Source organism: Malurus melanocephalus, unplaced genomic scaffold, assembly GCF_030028575.1.
Source record: "Malurus melanocephalus ecotype Western Australia unplaced genomic scaffold, MMel_1.1 scaffold_264, whole genome shotgun sequence".
In the NCBI taxonomy this organism is placed as follows: domain Eukaryota; kingdom Metazoa; phylum Chordata; class Aves; order Passeriformes; family Maluridae; genus Malurus; species Malurus melanocephalus.
Genome location: NW_026623496.1, coordinates 839,958 through 856,893, shown reverse-complemented (window position 1 = coordinate 856,893; position 16,936 = coordinate 839,958). Strand labels below are relative to the sequence as shown.

At 35.4% G+C, this 16,936-nt stretch overlaps 1 protein-coding gene across 1 annotated transcript in view; it reads left to right on the top strand.

Annotated features, from left to right (window-relative positions):
• The window catches only part of LOC130579259 (nesprin-1-like), a 104,177-nt gene extending 93,005 nt beyond the window's left edge, over window positions 1-11,172 (top strand). The window contains exons 25-30 of the mRNA XM_057375912.1: window positions 77-185; window positions 1,002-1,166; window positions 2,903-3,070; window positions 4,578-4,754; window positions 6,101-6,241; window positions 7,281-11,172. Coding sequence (XP_057231895.1) covers window positions 77-185; window positions 1,002-1,166; window positions 2,903-3,070; window positions 4,578-4,754; window positions 6,101-6,241; window positions 7,281-7,463 — 943 coding nt within the window. The 3' untranslated portion in view covers window positions 7,464-11,172. The remainder of the gene's footprint in view (window positions 1-76; window positions 186-1,001; window positions 1,167-2,902; window positions 3,071-4,577; window positions 4,755-6,100; window positions 6,242-7,280) is intronic.
• The last annotated feature ends 5,764 nt before the right edge of the window (window positions 11,173-16,936 follow it).

Sequence of the window (16,936 nt, the reverse complement as noted above, 5' to 3'; positions counted from 1 at the left end):
TTTTTTTTTTTTTTTTTTTTTTTTTTTTTTTTTTTTTTTTTTTTTTTTTTTTGCATCGTGTCATGTGTTATTTCAGATTTTCTGAATTGGCAAATTGGATTTCATCAACAGAAAGAGAGCTAAAGAAGATAAAGGAAAATGTTAATGACACTGCCAAATACAAGCAGTGTAAAGCATCTGTGGGGGTAAGCCTTTGGCTTRTATTCTAACAAAACTGTGGTCATTGTTACTGGGACTGGATAAAATTGTATTCTAAAGAAGTGCAACTGTTCTACTATGGAAAGCATAGTAGCTGTGCTGCTTCCTGGTATTCTTAAAAACATTACCAGGAGAAAGCTGCATATGCAGCGAAGTGTGGCCACTGTTCCTACTTTTAAGAGTTTGGAGAGTGACAAGTCCCTTTCCCTCTCTGTTTAGAACATTGAAAAAATAGGGATTGATAGAATAAATATGTGCCTCTCATCTTACTGCATGCAAAATTAAAAGTTCTGCTCAAAGAAATGCCGAAATTTCTGGAGGGCACGTTTTTGAATAATCTTTCATTCAGCTACATCCATTATAGAACATCTGTTAYAAAAATTCGCTTCTGCAATAGTATAACAGGAGAGGAAAAAATACTTTACCATTCACTTTTGCACTGGTATATGTAACAGAGTGATAGAATAGCTGAAGATTGATTTGGTTAGTTAAAAACATATATGTGGTACCTGCTTTCTACCTATCCATCTCTCTGCCTGTATGTAAAAATGTTTGTGAAGGAAAAGTACTCCACTGGTACTTACTAAAGAGTAGTCTAATTAGTAATGGAGCAAAGTCTGTGGAAGAAGAGCAAAATTCCAGCCATTGACTGGAACAGAATCTGATAGGGTATGCAAATAGAGGAATAYTACATTTCTAGTGTTTCAAGATAAAACAAAAGTAGTATTTTACACTACTAATCTTTGAACTGATGCCATGGATGTCAGTTATTGATGCATGCATGTTTTGKTTTTTTTCTGTAGGAAATTAGGAAGCACATTCACAAGCATGGAGAAAATCACAGCTGGCTGAAATCTAGAATTGCTGTTTTGACTGCACTATGTCCTGATTTGGAGGCCAAAGAGACAGARGATGAGCTCTGTAAACTTTCCAGTGACTTCAAGAGACTTTTAGATTTGCTGTCTGAGGTACAGTATGAGGGACACAAGAACTCTGCGTTTGCAGTGTCACATGAAATGACATCAATCATTGCTTCACAGGCACAAGTTCCCTGCTGTGTTTTTTTAATTAAACTGCAAGCCTTCAGCAAGGAAAAATTAATTTGTACTCCAYGGGTAGCAAAGCACTGAGAGTAGCAAGCAAAAAATACTGACATTATTTTAGTGGATCTTTTACCTTTACAGAATTGGAAAGTATCATAGTAAATGTTTCTGGAATCAAAGTGTCCATATTTCTAGGTTTTTTAACCCCTTTGTAGTGCAYATTATTAAAGCCATGATCTACATCAGCTAGTGGATACAAAATTTCCTTTTAATCTTGGTTTATTTATCGTCTGTGCTGAAATAAAGCACTACTTCGAGGTCATTTCTAGTCATTACGGAGGGTATCACACCCTGAATTTGCCAGAAAAAGGCTGCCCTTCTCTGAGGCCTCAATGAAAATAAAATAATGTAATTGCAGAAATAATGGGAAATTTCTAACTCATAACAGCAAAACTTCTCAGAGCCACTGACCCTTGAGTTCTGTGGGCTCTCAGGGARCTTACTGGTTCACAGTTTATACAGTTAAAAGAAAAATCAGGTGAAACTTGGAGCATCTTGCACTTAAAAGGTGAAATAGACCCATTTCAAAAATGAAAAAAAGAGTTCAGGGAGAGAAACAGTTCAGAGTTCAGACTTCAAATTTCATTGCTAATGTGAGCTTTTGTTGAGGCCTTATATGGGTTTCAGATGTATAAAAGTTCTGTGTATTTATTGAAATTTCTCTAAACTTTTGTGGTGTGAAAACTGGTTGGAAAGTTTGGGCAAGAAATTTGATTTCCAACTGACTGTAAAAAGCTTAAGGTACTATCTTTTTTTTTTTTTTTTTTTTTTTNCTTTTTGTTTCCTCTAAAAGTCAGAACTAAGGAGAAGTTAATGAAGTAACAAAAGAAAATAAGAGGTCGAATGTGTACTTGGTTTGAATCTAAAAGCATAATCKAAATGGCACTATATATAATAGTTGTGACTACTGATTCTTAAAAGCCTGAATACTATTTATAAAGCTTGTTAATCAGATGGATGAGACTGTTTAGATAAGGACTGATACTGGATATTTCCAGAGTTCAGCAATGTTTTTGGAGAGTAAAAATGAAACATTTATATAGTAGGAAAGTGAATGGCTTTAATTTGAATGACTCTACAAAGTGAAAAAAGTAAAAAAGGGAAGGAAAGGAAAAGGGAAAAGAAAGGAAAAGGATCTAGAATACTTTATAATTAAAACTTTAATTATATGCACATTGTGGTCCATAAAAGCAGGGTAATTGAGCACTTTAATGTGTTTGTGATTCACCAAAACACTGCTCAAGACAGTCCAAATGGCAGCAGAATTTTTTTGTGGGTGGAGTAGCACAGGTGTTTCAGAATGTGGATCAGCTTGSAAGGATTAGGAGAGAGTGTATATTTTCTAAATGATCACCAATAAGTATCTGTCACTCATGGCTATTTGTCATACAGGAATGTAATAGGATGTTCCTACCAGATAAAGCTCCCCTCAGTTACATTTAAAGTATAAAGACACTTTCTCAATGTAAAGTTAAAGGTGTTCAAGAATGCTGGAGATAAAAATTACTGTATTTTTTAAAAAATATTCCAAATATAAATGTACCCTTACAATACAGATGTGTCTTTCAACATGAAATACTTAAAGTTATCTGTAATTGTAGATTGAAAATACTTTAGGCGCTGTTGGAGACTGTGTCCAGTACAAAGAAGAAGTTAAAAGTGCAATAGAAGAGTTGATCAACAACTCTAAAGAAGTTCAAGCAGAGGCTGAAAAGATCCTGGATACAGAAAGTTTGTTACAAGCTCAGCAATTACTGCTTCATCATCAGGTAGAGCAATTACTCATGTCCATATCAATTCTTTCAAAAAAAGAAGAATTACAAAATTTTGTTATGTCCACTAACATAAGTCTTTATATTTAAACTTGGAAGAGTTATAAAGAAAGCAGTCCTGTATGGACTAGTCTTGATTTTGTTTAATGAAAAATGTTTTCATTATTTTTCAAATGTTAAGTGTTAACTTTTATTTCATATGGAGTTTTGGGCACAAGAAGCCTGAAAAGCAAGCTTCATTCACTTTAAATTTTGGGTAAGTGTACTCTGCAAATATGTTGACTCTTTTTACCTTTTTAAAACCTGAATTTCAGATTCAATCATGGTAAATTGGGCACAGTTCTGGCTTTGGAAATTTCTCTATTTTAGCAGTTTAATGTGGCCCCAACTCTAAATCTTGGAGGAAAGGTGTTCCTCCAGCTTTATCTCCTTCTGTGGATAGCTGTTGTTCTGACAGATGGCTCTCCATTCTGTAGGAGTARAACAGGAGGTTTTTATGCACTGATAACAAATCAAAACATCTACAGGCTACAGTAATAATCAATGATACGGCTTGCATGCAACAAGAATCATGGCTTTTAAGGCCAAATATGGGAAATTAACTTTGTGAGCTGCTCAAAGCCAGAGAATGGGAAAAATTTGCTGCCAGTGTTTGGGCATGATTGTTTTATATTAACATCACTTTCTGTGGAGTTAGACAACTTATTGTCTGACTGAGCACTGCCAAGCCTTATCTGTGTCTTATCTAAACTCTTTGGTGTTTGAAAGCACTGTTGTATGTGTCAAAGTTTGTATTCATTCTTCAAATACTCTGCATTCCTTATCCATTTTAGCAGAAGTAGTAGAAATAGTTAACTTCTCCCTGAGTTCTTTTTCTTGTGATATGGAGTCTGTCAAGGTAGAAACAGATTTTAACACAGACCTGAAGGTACCCAGAGTAGTACTGAGCTGGCTATGAGTTTACCTAGAAAGGCTGGCATGGGTCAGGCATGTTAGAAAGGAGAGAGAATGTATTCTTAGGAGTTTCTGATAGTGCTACAAATGAAAAACATGAAAACATGTCCAGGACAGAGCTACACCATCTTAGCCAATCTCCTGCTGCTCTCTAATAAGGCTGATACATTGCTTTGTTCAGTCTGAGGCTCCAACTGTGCCTCAAGYGTGCAGAGCAGACCTGGGTGCAGCCATGAGGAATACGTGCACCTGTGACTCCTGCTCTGGTTGCTTATCTGCTGCAGCTTCTGCTTTCTCAAATATGCTTTGGATAAATGGCCACGTTTTCTCTCTTTTTCTGTCATTCATATACCACAAACGTAGCATTTGATATTTTGGAAGTCAAGGCATGTATTTGACTGAGCATGTGAGACTCTCAAGAATACTCACCCCAGTTTATCCCTTTGTTACTCTCATTGCTTACCCCTGAAAACCAGAAAGGGGCTGCATCGTGCCAGTTTCCCAAAGGGGCTAAAAAGTCTAATAATTACTGTTGGATGAATCCTTTTAGCAAAGGACAAGGAGACTCCGTGCAAAAAGGCAAGATGTGCAGAAGCAGATTTCCCAAGCCAAGYGGTTGCAGATCGAAGGTGGACTGCCCAGCACAGTACGAGAGGATTTACAAAAGTTAGAGGGAACACTGGAGAACATGCAGCAGACTATGGAGAAACGGGAAGAGCAACTGCAGGTGAGTCCTTTGCACATGGAAATAGGACCTCATGCTTTTTCGTTCCTCTTTTTGGTTTTTTTTTTTTTTGTTTGGTTGTTGTTTTTTTTTTTTTTTTTTTTTTTTTAAAGAATTTATTTTTTCAAAAAAATTTTTTTTTTTTTTTTTTTTTTTTTTGACTTAAGAGAACTCAGTTTCTCACCTCTGACTCTTGGTCTTAGGGGTTTTTATTGATCAGTACCTCTGTGAAAACTTCCTGAAGCTATTGTATACTTCTTAAATAATAAAGAAATAGCATTCTATCTGGAAGTGTTTAAAAGTCCCAACTATTCAGTCATAATAGTTAACAGTTTTAAAATAATTTATCTGTGAATTAATTTTTAAATGATGTTTCTCTCCTGATTACTGAAGATGACATTGCTCTTTAATTGAGTGTCCTTAGACTGGATATTGGGTTAATAATGAGCGAATATAATCCTCACCACTACTGTGTGAAATACGTGCTGGGATCCTAAATTTAAAGAAGGAAGGAAAATGTCACAGAGAAATCAAATGGATTGCTTGAGCTTGTAAAACTAATCACTGACTGAACTGGGATTTGAATTTATAGCTTCTTGCACCCATATGTGATTTTCTCTTTACAGTTTTCTAAGCAGAATGTCAATACAAATGACCACTATTCCATGCAAATATTTAGTCACCCAAACGATTTCCCATGAGAAAACAGAAGATGAGAAATAGGATCATTAAACCGCAAATAACTTCTTAATGTTGGCATTTGTTATTGAAATACATTTTTTCTCTAAGAATTCCCATATATGAAGTCTTAAGCTCTGCTTCAGAATAAAGAAAACAATTGTTTAAGCTTTCACATTTCTTGTGATTGGTAATTAAATGCTATATGTTAATCAAAATCCTACATTATCAGAAAAGAGCAAATAGGTCCTTATGTGTGATTTTGCTATGAGTAGGGATTTTTTTCTACCATTTTACTGTAATTTATTTCATTAAAGAACTTGAAAATCCTTTTAGATATTTTTTGACTACTTGTCATCATAAGCCTCTGGATGTATTACTTCAGACTTCTTATGGACATTCAAATATAAGACTTAAATGTTGMTGGCTACTTAGAGAATAATGCTTTTTTAGCATTGCACAGTATGAATCAGTGAAGATTCAAGGAAAAAGGTTTTTTTTTTGTTTAGAACAGTTTCATCTGTTCACTGTTGAGTAGATGGCTTTGCAGGAAATATTTTATGTCAAGACTTTCTCTTTTTTCCTTTTTCTGTAACATACAATGAAAATATTATTTTCTCCCCTTTGATCTCCCTCTGTTCCTCTTTTGGTTTTGTTTGTCTGTTTTTTAGGTCACAATAAATAAATGGGAGCAGTTTGAAAGAGACAAAGAAACGGTAGTAAAATACCTCAATCAAGCAAGCTCTGTGCTTGAGCGTATCTTAAACTTTAGCAGTTTAGAGAGCCTCTCCTCAGAACTGGATCAGACAAAGGTATTGCCTGTGTGAAATGCAGGAACTGAGGTATCTTTCTGCCTTGTTGACATGTGCTGAGTATATTGCCTTCAATTTTTGCATGGTTTCCTGTGTTTGCCAGTGCAAATTGCCTATACAGGGGAGAGACTGCATGAACTGTTTAGAGGTAAAAAGTCATTTTATGAAAAGAAAAAAAAAAAAAAAACAAACCCCGGGAAGGATTTCTCAAAGTCTGCATCTGAACCATACATATGAAAGTCAGAATGGTTTTGAGGAATTCCCATTTCCTGCTTGATAATCACCTATGCTGATAATCCAGTGTCAAGCRCTTGAATATCAACATTAATCGGGTGTACTTTGGCAACAGTGTGTGGAATGTGAAAAATAACAGTTTTAGCCCTGGGAAGAAAAAAGGAGAGATTTCTACCCCATGGAAACAAGCCATAACATGCCATTTGCCCTGCTTAACACAGAATTATCCCAGCTGATTTTATTTACTACTRCAGAAGTAATAATAGCACTTGGTTTTCCTGAGTGCCATGGTTTACAAACTGCATTTAGCCTTTTATGAAGGCAATAATAAATTATACCTATCTTGATTATGTTCAGCATTGATTGTTCTGGTGTGTGGGTTTAATATTTGTGACAGAAAATAGTTGCCAAATGAAGTGAAAATACAAAATAGGAGGTATTGTAAAATCCACTTCGTAAATGGTAGGATTTAAAAATTAAAGATGCATATTATCTTCTGCAATGCAAAAATAAATTTCTTAAAGCRCTGTAGAAGATACTTTGATTTTTTGAGTTAAAGACTTTTGCGCATGTAGCTTCCCTTGATAWATTTAATTCAATCTAGTTTGCTCAAATGATCTTTTTTTTTTTAAATGCAACATAAATTTAACTTTCTTCAGAGATTGTTTTTTATGTATTTACACATTGAAAATATACATGCAGGACACATGTACTTTTTCCAACCATAGACATTGAGGAAAAATACTTTTTGTGTAACTATATGAAACTCTTTATAGCTGTATTAATATGTCTTGCATCTTTACAGGAACTTTCTAAACAAACTGAAGCAATGGCAGTACAGGCTGAGAATTTGGTGAAGAATTCCTCTGAGATACAGCTTGGTTCAAAGAACAAGCAGTCCCTTCAGCATCAGGCAAAATCAATCCAAGAACAAGTGAAAAAAGTGGAAGTTACTCTTGAAGAAGAGTATGTCCTAAACAAGTCCTAATATTTATTCTTCACTATAAGATTGTATCAGATTTCTAGAATACCTTGTCAAAATTTTGTTTTGTCTCATCAGCCCTGTCATTTACTGCTTGCTCTGGCATAGTAACCCAGTTATGGTACCAAATATGTCAAAAGAGTGTGTGCAAACAAGCAAAGCATTTTCTTTTAATAATATGTAGTTCATAAGAGTTAGTTACRTTTAACCTGTCACTTACCTTTAACCCCCAGTATTGTGAAGAAGGGATAATTGAGCTCATTCTTGAGGTACTGTACTCTTTTGGAAAGAAAAATCTCAGTTCAAGTATTAGAGCAGCACATTTACCACATTTGCCTGAGTTTTCACTTTTTCAGAGTCTCTATAGGGGTGTCAAGAAGTGCCTTCATCTTAGCTGAATGCCCAGATTATACTTCACGGGCAATATCAAAATTTGCTCCTGCTGCAAATAAAACAAGGGCATCATTTCCCAGATTTTGTTTAAAAAGTAAAGATTCAAACCCCAAGGGAAGCTTGATAAATATTTGTAGTTTTTTGTATTTTTAAAAATTTCATGCCTTCTCTTAAGTAGTTAATTCAGTTATTGAACCTGTTAGTCAGATTCAGAAAGTTGGTATTGTCTTTTTATCCCTATACACATATGTTTGTGTATATGTATGAAATCAATATTTTTGCATACATTAGATCTGATACATAAGTCATAGAGAATATGATCAAAGGGCAGTGCCCAAATAATTGAGGGTTTTTTTCCCCGTAATGACCACTGTCATGCTAATCTGATTTTAATTTAGTGCCATTTTCTTCCTCATGTGAAAGAACAGCGATAAACCAGAATAACTAGCCTGAGCAGCAAATGGTGATCTGACTTTTTATATAATACTTTCTCCAATATGAAATGTTAGTGATTTGCAGTCAGATATTACCATTTCTTACTGAATACTTTACACATAATTTTCTCTACTATTAGAGAGAAAACTAGTGTGATTTTTCAATCCAAGAAATTTACCTTTTCCAACAATGAGTATTCACTTTTTAAATAAGTAATCTATTTTGAAATGAAAGTCATCATTTATATACCCTTTCAATGTAGATATGAAATAGGTTTTAGTTGAATGTATGGATTATACAGAATGTCTGTGGTAGTGTAACAGATAATGCTAAATACCTTCTGTAAAAACATGCAAGTACATACAACTCTCTATAGTGTATCTACAGAATTTATACTAAGTGTGCAAGGGTTATATTTTAACTTGCATCATCAAGAAAATCTTGGCCCAAGTAATTTTTAATGTGAAGGTATTCCAAATACGTAAGGTACAAAATATGCCAGTGAACAGGAAAAGGAGAGAAAAGTTTGAGAAACTCTGCACAGTCAGCTACAGMAAGGACTTAGCCCATCTGTTTTCCAAGGAGATCATGCCTAGCTGTGCAGTGTGTGTGGGATTATATTCTTTACAGTCTGTGGCTCTCCTAAAACTATGACAAAGACATACAGCAGCAGTTTTGCCACTGATTTGCTCCCTTGATTCTGATTTTCAGCTGTATTTTCATGGGCTGAACTTGAGTCACATATTTTTGCACATTGTTTTCCTACAAATAACTTGAATTTGCATACACTCTTATACATCAGTAAATGGCTGTTGACATTCCTATTTTTTTTTTCATTTTGAAAATAAATAAGAAAAAATAAAAAGGCCAATTTTTACATTTTTAGGCTACATCTTTTCTTAAAGCTTCCTTTAGCTTTAATGAGGGAAGGGGAAAGTTGAACTTTTTACCATGGAATGGTTTTTAGGCTATATTTAGAAGGAAAATGTATTTTGAAATTTTGTAATATTCAAACTTTTATGATGAAACTTTACTATTTTCAATGAAATAGAAAATGTGTGTTTTGCAAGCTGTATGCAGGGCCTACATTAGCATTGGTTTCAATTACTTGAAAGGAGTGGAAACTTGTGTACTGGAAGTTAATGCTRTTAGGCCTTGTATAATGGCCTTAGACTTCTTACTTGTGACAAAAAGGTGCTTTGTTTGCAATCRTAGACATAGAAGAATCAGTCATAATCTGCCTCTGTTTAACATACCTATAATGTATGKTCCAAAGAATATAAAGCAATTAACTTTGAAGGAGCTGAGTCACATTTCCTGTTGATTCTTTGGCTTGATATGAAGTCACTGCCACAGCAAACACAAACTTCCTGTAAGATGGGGAGATTGCTGTTATAAAAAAGAAAGTTCAATAAAGCAGTCAAGCATTGGTGACTATTTGTATTTCCACATTACACTGGTTTCAATCATTCTGGTCTAGGGACTAAATTATGAAAATCTATGCACTCAGTTATCTAAATATTTAGATTTCTGATATAATCATCATTCCATATTATTTCACAGAAGTTTCATCCTGTTGATGTTCCTTTTCCTTTCTCTTCCTGCTATGAGATTCTTGTACAGCTGATGAACAAAGCTGTACTTTCTTTTACCTCTCAATGTCCCCACTATGGCTAATGCAATTTTTTGACTTTTGATRCATGGTCTAAGAGAGAGTCATGTTTGAATTTAGATGCACAACCTCTAAAAAAGGGAGTTTTTCAAATGCCCATCCTGTAGACTGAATAAGTTCCATTTTTATTTTAGCAAGAATATGGGCAGCTTCATTATATTAAATTGTTTATTCTCTCTAATTGATTTGGTTAATTTTAGTATTAAAAGCATGGAAATGGTGAAAAACAAGTGGGATCATTTTGGCAATAATTTTGAAGCTCTGTCCATCTGGATAGCTGAACAAGAAAAAGAACTGGAAACTTTGGAAACATCRTCATCTCCTTTGGACATACAGATCAGCCAAATCAAGGTGATTAGYTCTTTATGTTTGGAATTAAAAGCCCATTTATCTGTTTTTTAACTAAAGGCCAAAAGGGAGGAGAGACATTTTAAATATTTCAAAACTACCAGGATGAAATCATGTCACATTGTATACATGAACATACCAAGCAGTAAGGTCTAATATAAACAAAAGGAAAATTCTTACAGGCTGCCTTCTCTTTAAGTGTTTAGTTTACATATATGAAGTCTTTGTGTGTGTGGTTAAAAATATAATTTATGCCCTCTTTATTTTTTGAGTAATCTCAAGTGTTGTACAAAATAGCTACATATATACAAGTTTGGGTTTTTTTTTTTTTTTAAGCATACATCAGCTAGCAGCTATGGAATTTGATTTTAATCTTGCTAAAGTTATAACTTGATTTATGTATCTTTTATGCTGAATTAATAAAGAAACTATTGTTCTTGGTAGCTTGAAAACCTACATAACATTTACTGTTATTATATTTACACTGTCTCAAATTCTGTGTACGTTCCTGTGGATAAACAGTGGTTTAATTTCGAATTGATGACTGAGGTGCATATTGTCTCCAAGCATTGCATTTCAAGGGCTGACTTTGTATCCTTCCACAAAYGAAAATGTACCTTCTCTGGAACGGCATGTTTCCAAGGGTGCAGCGCTTTTCAGTAGGGAGTGCACATTTCCGTTTCCCTTTTTCTGTGACCTACTTGCTCTTCAGAAGGTGTGCAGGTGTACAGCTGCTTGCAGACCAGCCTGACCTTATTTCCAAAGGATCCCAAAAGGCACTTGTTTCATGTGACAGAAACAGTTTATCAACAGATTTCCCTGTTCTTAATTTGTTCACAGCTTTACAGAGACAAAATAAATAAAATCTCTTGACTTCATCATTGAAGAACAAAACMATGCTTGAATTCTTGTGTCATCACCACAGCAATTCAGAAACAGTTTCCTTATGAMATAATATGTATGCACTTATTCCACTAGCATGTATTACCATGTTGTCTGTCTTTTCAGTAATTAATGGACAGGATTCCAATGTTTTAAACAGAAAATAAGTGCATCAAACAATACTAATATTGCATTACAGTGTGTCAGTTCTTGTCTGTTTGAATGAAGCCTGCTTTAGCCCTACTAGCCTGTTCCAGCCAAGTTCCCAGAAAGGTTGTTCCTTACTGTAGATGCAGATAAGCAGTGGTTTTTACACTGCAGTGAAAGTTATTGAAAGTTCCATCACAATTCTTACACATTTAAACACCGCAGTCAGCAGCTGATATTTCTAAACACCTGAGTGAACAGACATGAAGCAGAGAAAATCCTCCACATGAGGCATAGGGTACGTCATTGTACCTCAGGTGAAGGAGCTTTATGAGCTGTGATATGTGAGAAAAGTTACCTCACGTGCAGTGGATGGACATAGCTCGAGGTCTACTTCTGTAGCATTGCTTTGTGCCTGATTTGGAAGAATTTGTTTTTTTATTGTAAGTTTCCTGATGAGCTACTCTGTGTCACAACACTAATCAGCATACTTCATMATTTCTGGTACACCACATTAGTAAGGAACATTTCAACATAGGGCAACTGAACAAAAAATAGTGTAATAGTGTGCTCTTTGATACCTTTGGCTGATCAGATAAAAAGCCTGGGGTCAGCTGAATGCAATAATCCTACATGGTAGTGGTAATATTCTGCTTTTGGTGACACAGATTGCAAAGCCCCAGTGACTTCAGAAGAGCCAGATTTTCACCTACAMATTTTCTCCAAAATTCCTGGTGGAACAAAATGACAGTTATCACAAGTAGTTACCATTGGTGGCAGACTCAGTGAGAGTTTGAAAGCCTCAATTATCCACCTTCTTTTATGTAACTGAGTGAATTTAACAGAATAGCGTAGGAGTGAGAAAGCACTGCCTCATTTGTATCTGCTGCATTGTTAGATAATTTCAGCTTCAGGGCTGCAAATTCAGTATTTTTCCTCAGCAACATGTTCTCATGAAAAAAAAGGTATTTTATAATCCAAATTAATTCTGAATATATTGCATAAAGAGAAACTATAAATTCTTATAGCACCACATTTTTTTCTGACAGTCACCCTGCTAATTTTTGACTGTTGCAGTAAGCCACTCCTGAGCTTTATAATGGCAAGAAAGAGACCATATTTTTATTACAATTATAGAAGAAGTTGGGCACTACCTATGCTTTGAGAGTGCATTTTCAAGAAAGTTTTTGGTTGCTTTCATATACATATGTATCTTAACACTTTTCTGTCTGAGAATGCTGCTGCTTTTTTCCATTTCAAAGAACTCACTTGAATCTTTCTAATCTCTCCCAATGGATGTTTTCCATTGCTTTTGAGAACTCATGGACATAATACATCAGCACTAATTTAAAAAAAAAATATATAAAAAAGCTTATTTCCATATTCATTGGTGCCTGATGAACAAATAGCCACTGAATGATAAATACTGTACGTTTCTTTTTGGGATGATGTAGCTGCCAGGTTTGGCTCTTACCTGTAGTAAGGGAAGTTCAAAATAATAAGAGACAGTTGCTGTCCTGCAGCTGCTGAAATGTAAAGCAAGTGTTGGTTTGTCTTTATGCATTTACTAATTGAGGTACAAGACAGATGAAAAGTGCCAAAGCCCATTATCACCCTTGTTTCATGGTTTCTATCTATACTGTAATGTGRTTCTTTATTTTATCTTCTGCCTGAAGGCATACTCAGCCTACCTTATCATCTAATTAAATTTGTCTTTTATTGTACCATAGTATTTTCAATTGGAAAATGAAAAAAATCTCTACTGTTTTTCAAATYGTGGCATGTTTTATTTTGTAAGTGCTTGAAAACCTGTTAGACATAAGTAACCATCTATTACGGTTCAGCTTCTTAACAATACTTTTCCAGTTATACAGTCACATTTTTTCATCTTCTGTTTATTTTGAATCTTAAAGAGAACTGTGTACTACTTTCCTGTGAAGCAAGAGATGCTAAAAGATGAGCCATCATGTCTGCTTATGAAAATATGCACCTCAGCCAATTCTAATTGCTGTTCATACACACTGATTCTAAGGCAGTCTGTGTTTTAAACCTTTGCCTGTGTTAGTTTCTAGAAGAAAAAGGGTCTTACTAAAGACTTTGGTAACTAGATATTTCAAGTGAACTCTCTTATGTAATTCTTTGATGAAGGATGTTTGTAGCTCAGTTAAAAAAAAGGATTTGGAAAATATTGCTCTAATAATTAAAAACTTACTGTGAATCTTTTTACTATTCATTTACATTTTAGGTTATTAATAAAGAGATAGATTGTAAAGTAACTGGAATCTCAAATCTAGAAGAGGAAGCCAAGTCTTTTTCCCAGTTTGTTACCTCTGGAGAACACGCACATATTAAAGCCAAACTGACTCAAGTCAAAAGGTATTGGGAAGAGCTAAGAGATCATGCACAGAGACTGGAAGAAACAATCACAGGGAATGCATCAGCACAGCAGAAATATGAAGAAAATCTTAAACAGGTAGACTATGCAAATCTAATGGATTGTTTGCAGCAATTTATAGAACTACTCTTTATTTTCCAAAATGGAATAAAAAATGCCTATTATAATAGGATGGACTAAAATAAATAAGGAGATTTCTGAAGTAATTGCAAGACCTAGATACATAAATTTGTGCTTTGAGTTACCTGAAAGGCAGCTTCAGAAAGACACTAAAATATATACACTAAAAAATTATGTTGTTTTCTAGAAAACCTTGGTGATTCCCCTGGGTATTGCACTATTGAACCACATCCATACATGTTATAAACACTTTAACTTCTATGTTTGGTTAATAGTTAGTATAAGATTGTAAGGAAAATAATTTAAATATTATTATTGACCCAGCCAGGAGGAACTGAGCACTGTTAGCATCCTTTAACTTCAAAAGGCACTCTGCACTACAAATGCTTTGGATATAAAATTCTCATAGCAGCAAACATTTTAAAGGTGTTATTTAAAGAATCATTTATGTAATTCCTGCTGGTTTTAGCTTCTGGTTTGCCTTTTTTTTCATAGGTGCAGCAGTCAGTGTGTGAATTTGAAGCTAAGCTAGCTGAGCCTCTCACATCGTGCTCTTCAGCAGCAGCAACGTACGCAGCCCTTCAGGATTGCACGGTGAGCGTGTGGCCAGCAGTTCCTGGCACTGATCCAGAGACATGGTGCCACTCTGACCTTTCAGAAATGCCAGTAGCCCCAGACCAGGGGGGTTGGGACAAAGGCAGAAGCAGGCAAGGGCTTCCTGTCTGGGTGGGCAGACCCAGGGAAGATTTAAGTACTTCCTTAGCTATTTCTTGTCACCATTTCAAATAGGCTTCAGAAAGTTTCTTTCCCAGTCTAGGGGGAAGGACTAAAAGTACCACTTAATCCCTCAGGTAATTGGTTTTAACTTCATGCATATCAAACATGGAAAACAGAAGATAAGAAACAATTCTATTAGATGTTTTTCCTTGAAGGTTTTCATGAAACTTGGATTTTGATGAATCTAACTCTATGATTAAAGAAAATGCATGCTTGGGAGCAATTTTGCTTGGGTAATGCAGAGACTGGACGGAGTTTCAACTTAGAAACTTCTGTGCTTGAAAGTAGAAATCAGTGGGTGTTTGGAAAACTTGTTCCATTCATTGYAAAAGGAAAATAAATAATGGATTAGTATTCAAACTACAAATAATCCCATCTCAGGGAATTTGGTGTAGTATTTTTGTTTTTAAGTTCTGATATGATTTTCCAACAATAATCATTGCCTTTCTAAGAAAATACTACAAAATTTTTTTTTCATATTATTCTTTCAGCAAAATGCATATAATTTCTTGTGAACTTAGTGATAACTGCTTGCAAAGGCTCCCTTTTCAAGGGAAACCTGACCTGTCTGCTTCAAAAAAGCTTGATACTAGTTAAGGAAGATTATTTTGCATATGGAGAATTTATTTAGACAGCACCAGTATTTTTGGCTTTTAAACATTATGAATATGCTGAGTAGGCTGTTAAAAGGTCTTATTCTCTTTAGGGGATCAGGATGATTGAATATCTTAATGAGAAATTACCAGCAGCTTGTTCCTGTGTAACTCACATTTCCTCCTATATATGATTTCTTGTAATTATAACCATTACAACTGTAATTGCTATTACTGTTACTATCATTGTTACTATTACAATTGCACACCTGTGAATTGCAACTTTTGTGGTCTTAAATCCATTTCATTTCACTATGCTACATTTAGATCTTTTTCCTGTAGACAAATTTCCCAGTTTTCTAGATGCAGCAACACTGGAAAATCTAGACACCAGTAGATGCCATTTCTATGAAAAGGACCTTTAGCTGACAGGAATTCTGAGTAATTCTTCCCTATTTCTCCCATGTCATGCCATTGGCTGCAAGTCTGGCAGCCCTCACATGTTCAGGTGAGGGTTTGGGTTTGTATAAATTAGAGTTGATGTTTGGGAATTTTGAGCTTTTTTCTGAATTTTGGTCTTGGTCCTCTATGGATAATGCTATGTCACATGCCCATTCAGAAGATCTGACTCTTTTGCTGCTGAGTTTTTTCTTCAGCACTGTTCCTAGGGAAGTCTTTTGTCTACCAGTTTGTTCACTGATACGCTTGGAACTCGTGTATCTAGGGTGGACCTGAGCAATATCTGAGCTATGARGTGACTTCATGATCTGATGGATGTGGCATCGCTTCAAACTTGCGAGTAGAACTACAGAATTTTTCCCACCATTGTTACCATACATCTGTTGTTTATATATGTGACTTCTGTTTGTTTTACATGTTCACTAGGACCTTTGTCACACTGTGGAAAAACTGAGCAGCCCTCTGGCCTCTCTCTCAGCCAGTGCCCGAAAGGTGGCCAACAAAGAAAAAGCTGCTCAGGAGGTGACAGCATTACAGCAGAAATATGAAAAAGTGCTGGAAAGTGCTAAGAAGAAACAGAGCTTGTTAGAGACCCTTCTGGTTCGGTGGCAGAAGTGAGTAAACCCTCACATCTGTTGTGATGGACACAGAGACCTTCTTGTGGTCAGTGTGTGAGACTGAGAGGATGGCTTGGTAACTCTGGCTTGTGATTTTGTGAYCAGGCAGGAGAAGGAGCTGTCTGCCTTCCTGGCCTGGCTGGAGGGGTGCGAGGCTACAGCCAGGCCATCAGACCAGTACGTTTCTGCCGACAGAGTTAAGCTGGAGGGTGAACTGCAGGCACTGCAGGTACGTCTCAACTGAAATATGGTCCTCCTGTATTTTCCCATGTATTTCTGTCTTTTAAAGGAAGGAACTGCTCAATTATAGTCTGAAAAGTCAATTGATTCCAGGCCTTAGAAATCTCCTAGGAAGTATTACATTATCACTTGCTATTTCTCAGTGACTTTACTATTACTTTTAACTATAATATGCCAGCTCAAGAGAAAAAAAAGAGGTGCCTTGGTGTRTCCTATTATCTGTCAAGGAAGGACATAGGTCTGCTTGTTAGAAAATCCTTTCTCTGGAGAAACTCCTTTATTAGGCAATACTACTTTTCTTTTTTTTTTATTTTTTTTGCATGTGAGAAAAGGTTCTGAGAAGAAAAAAAGCTCTAGGGTTTTGAAATCACAATGGAAATCTGGTTTGGTTTTTTTTTTTT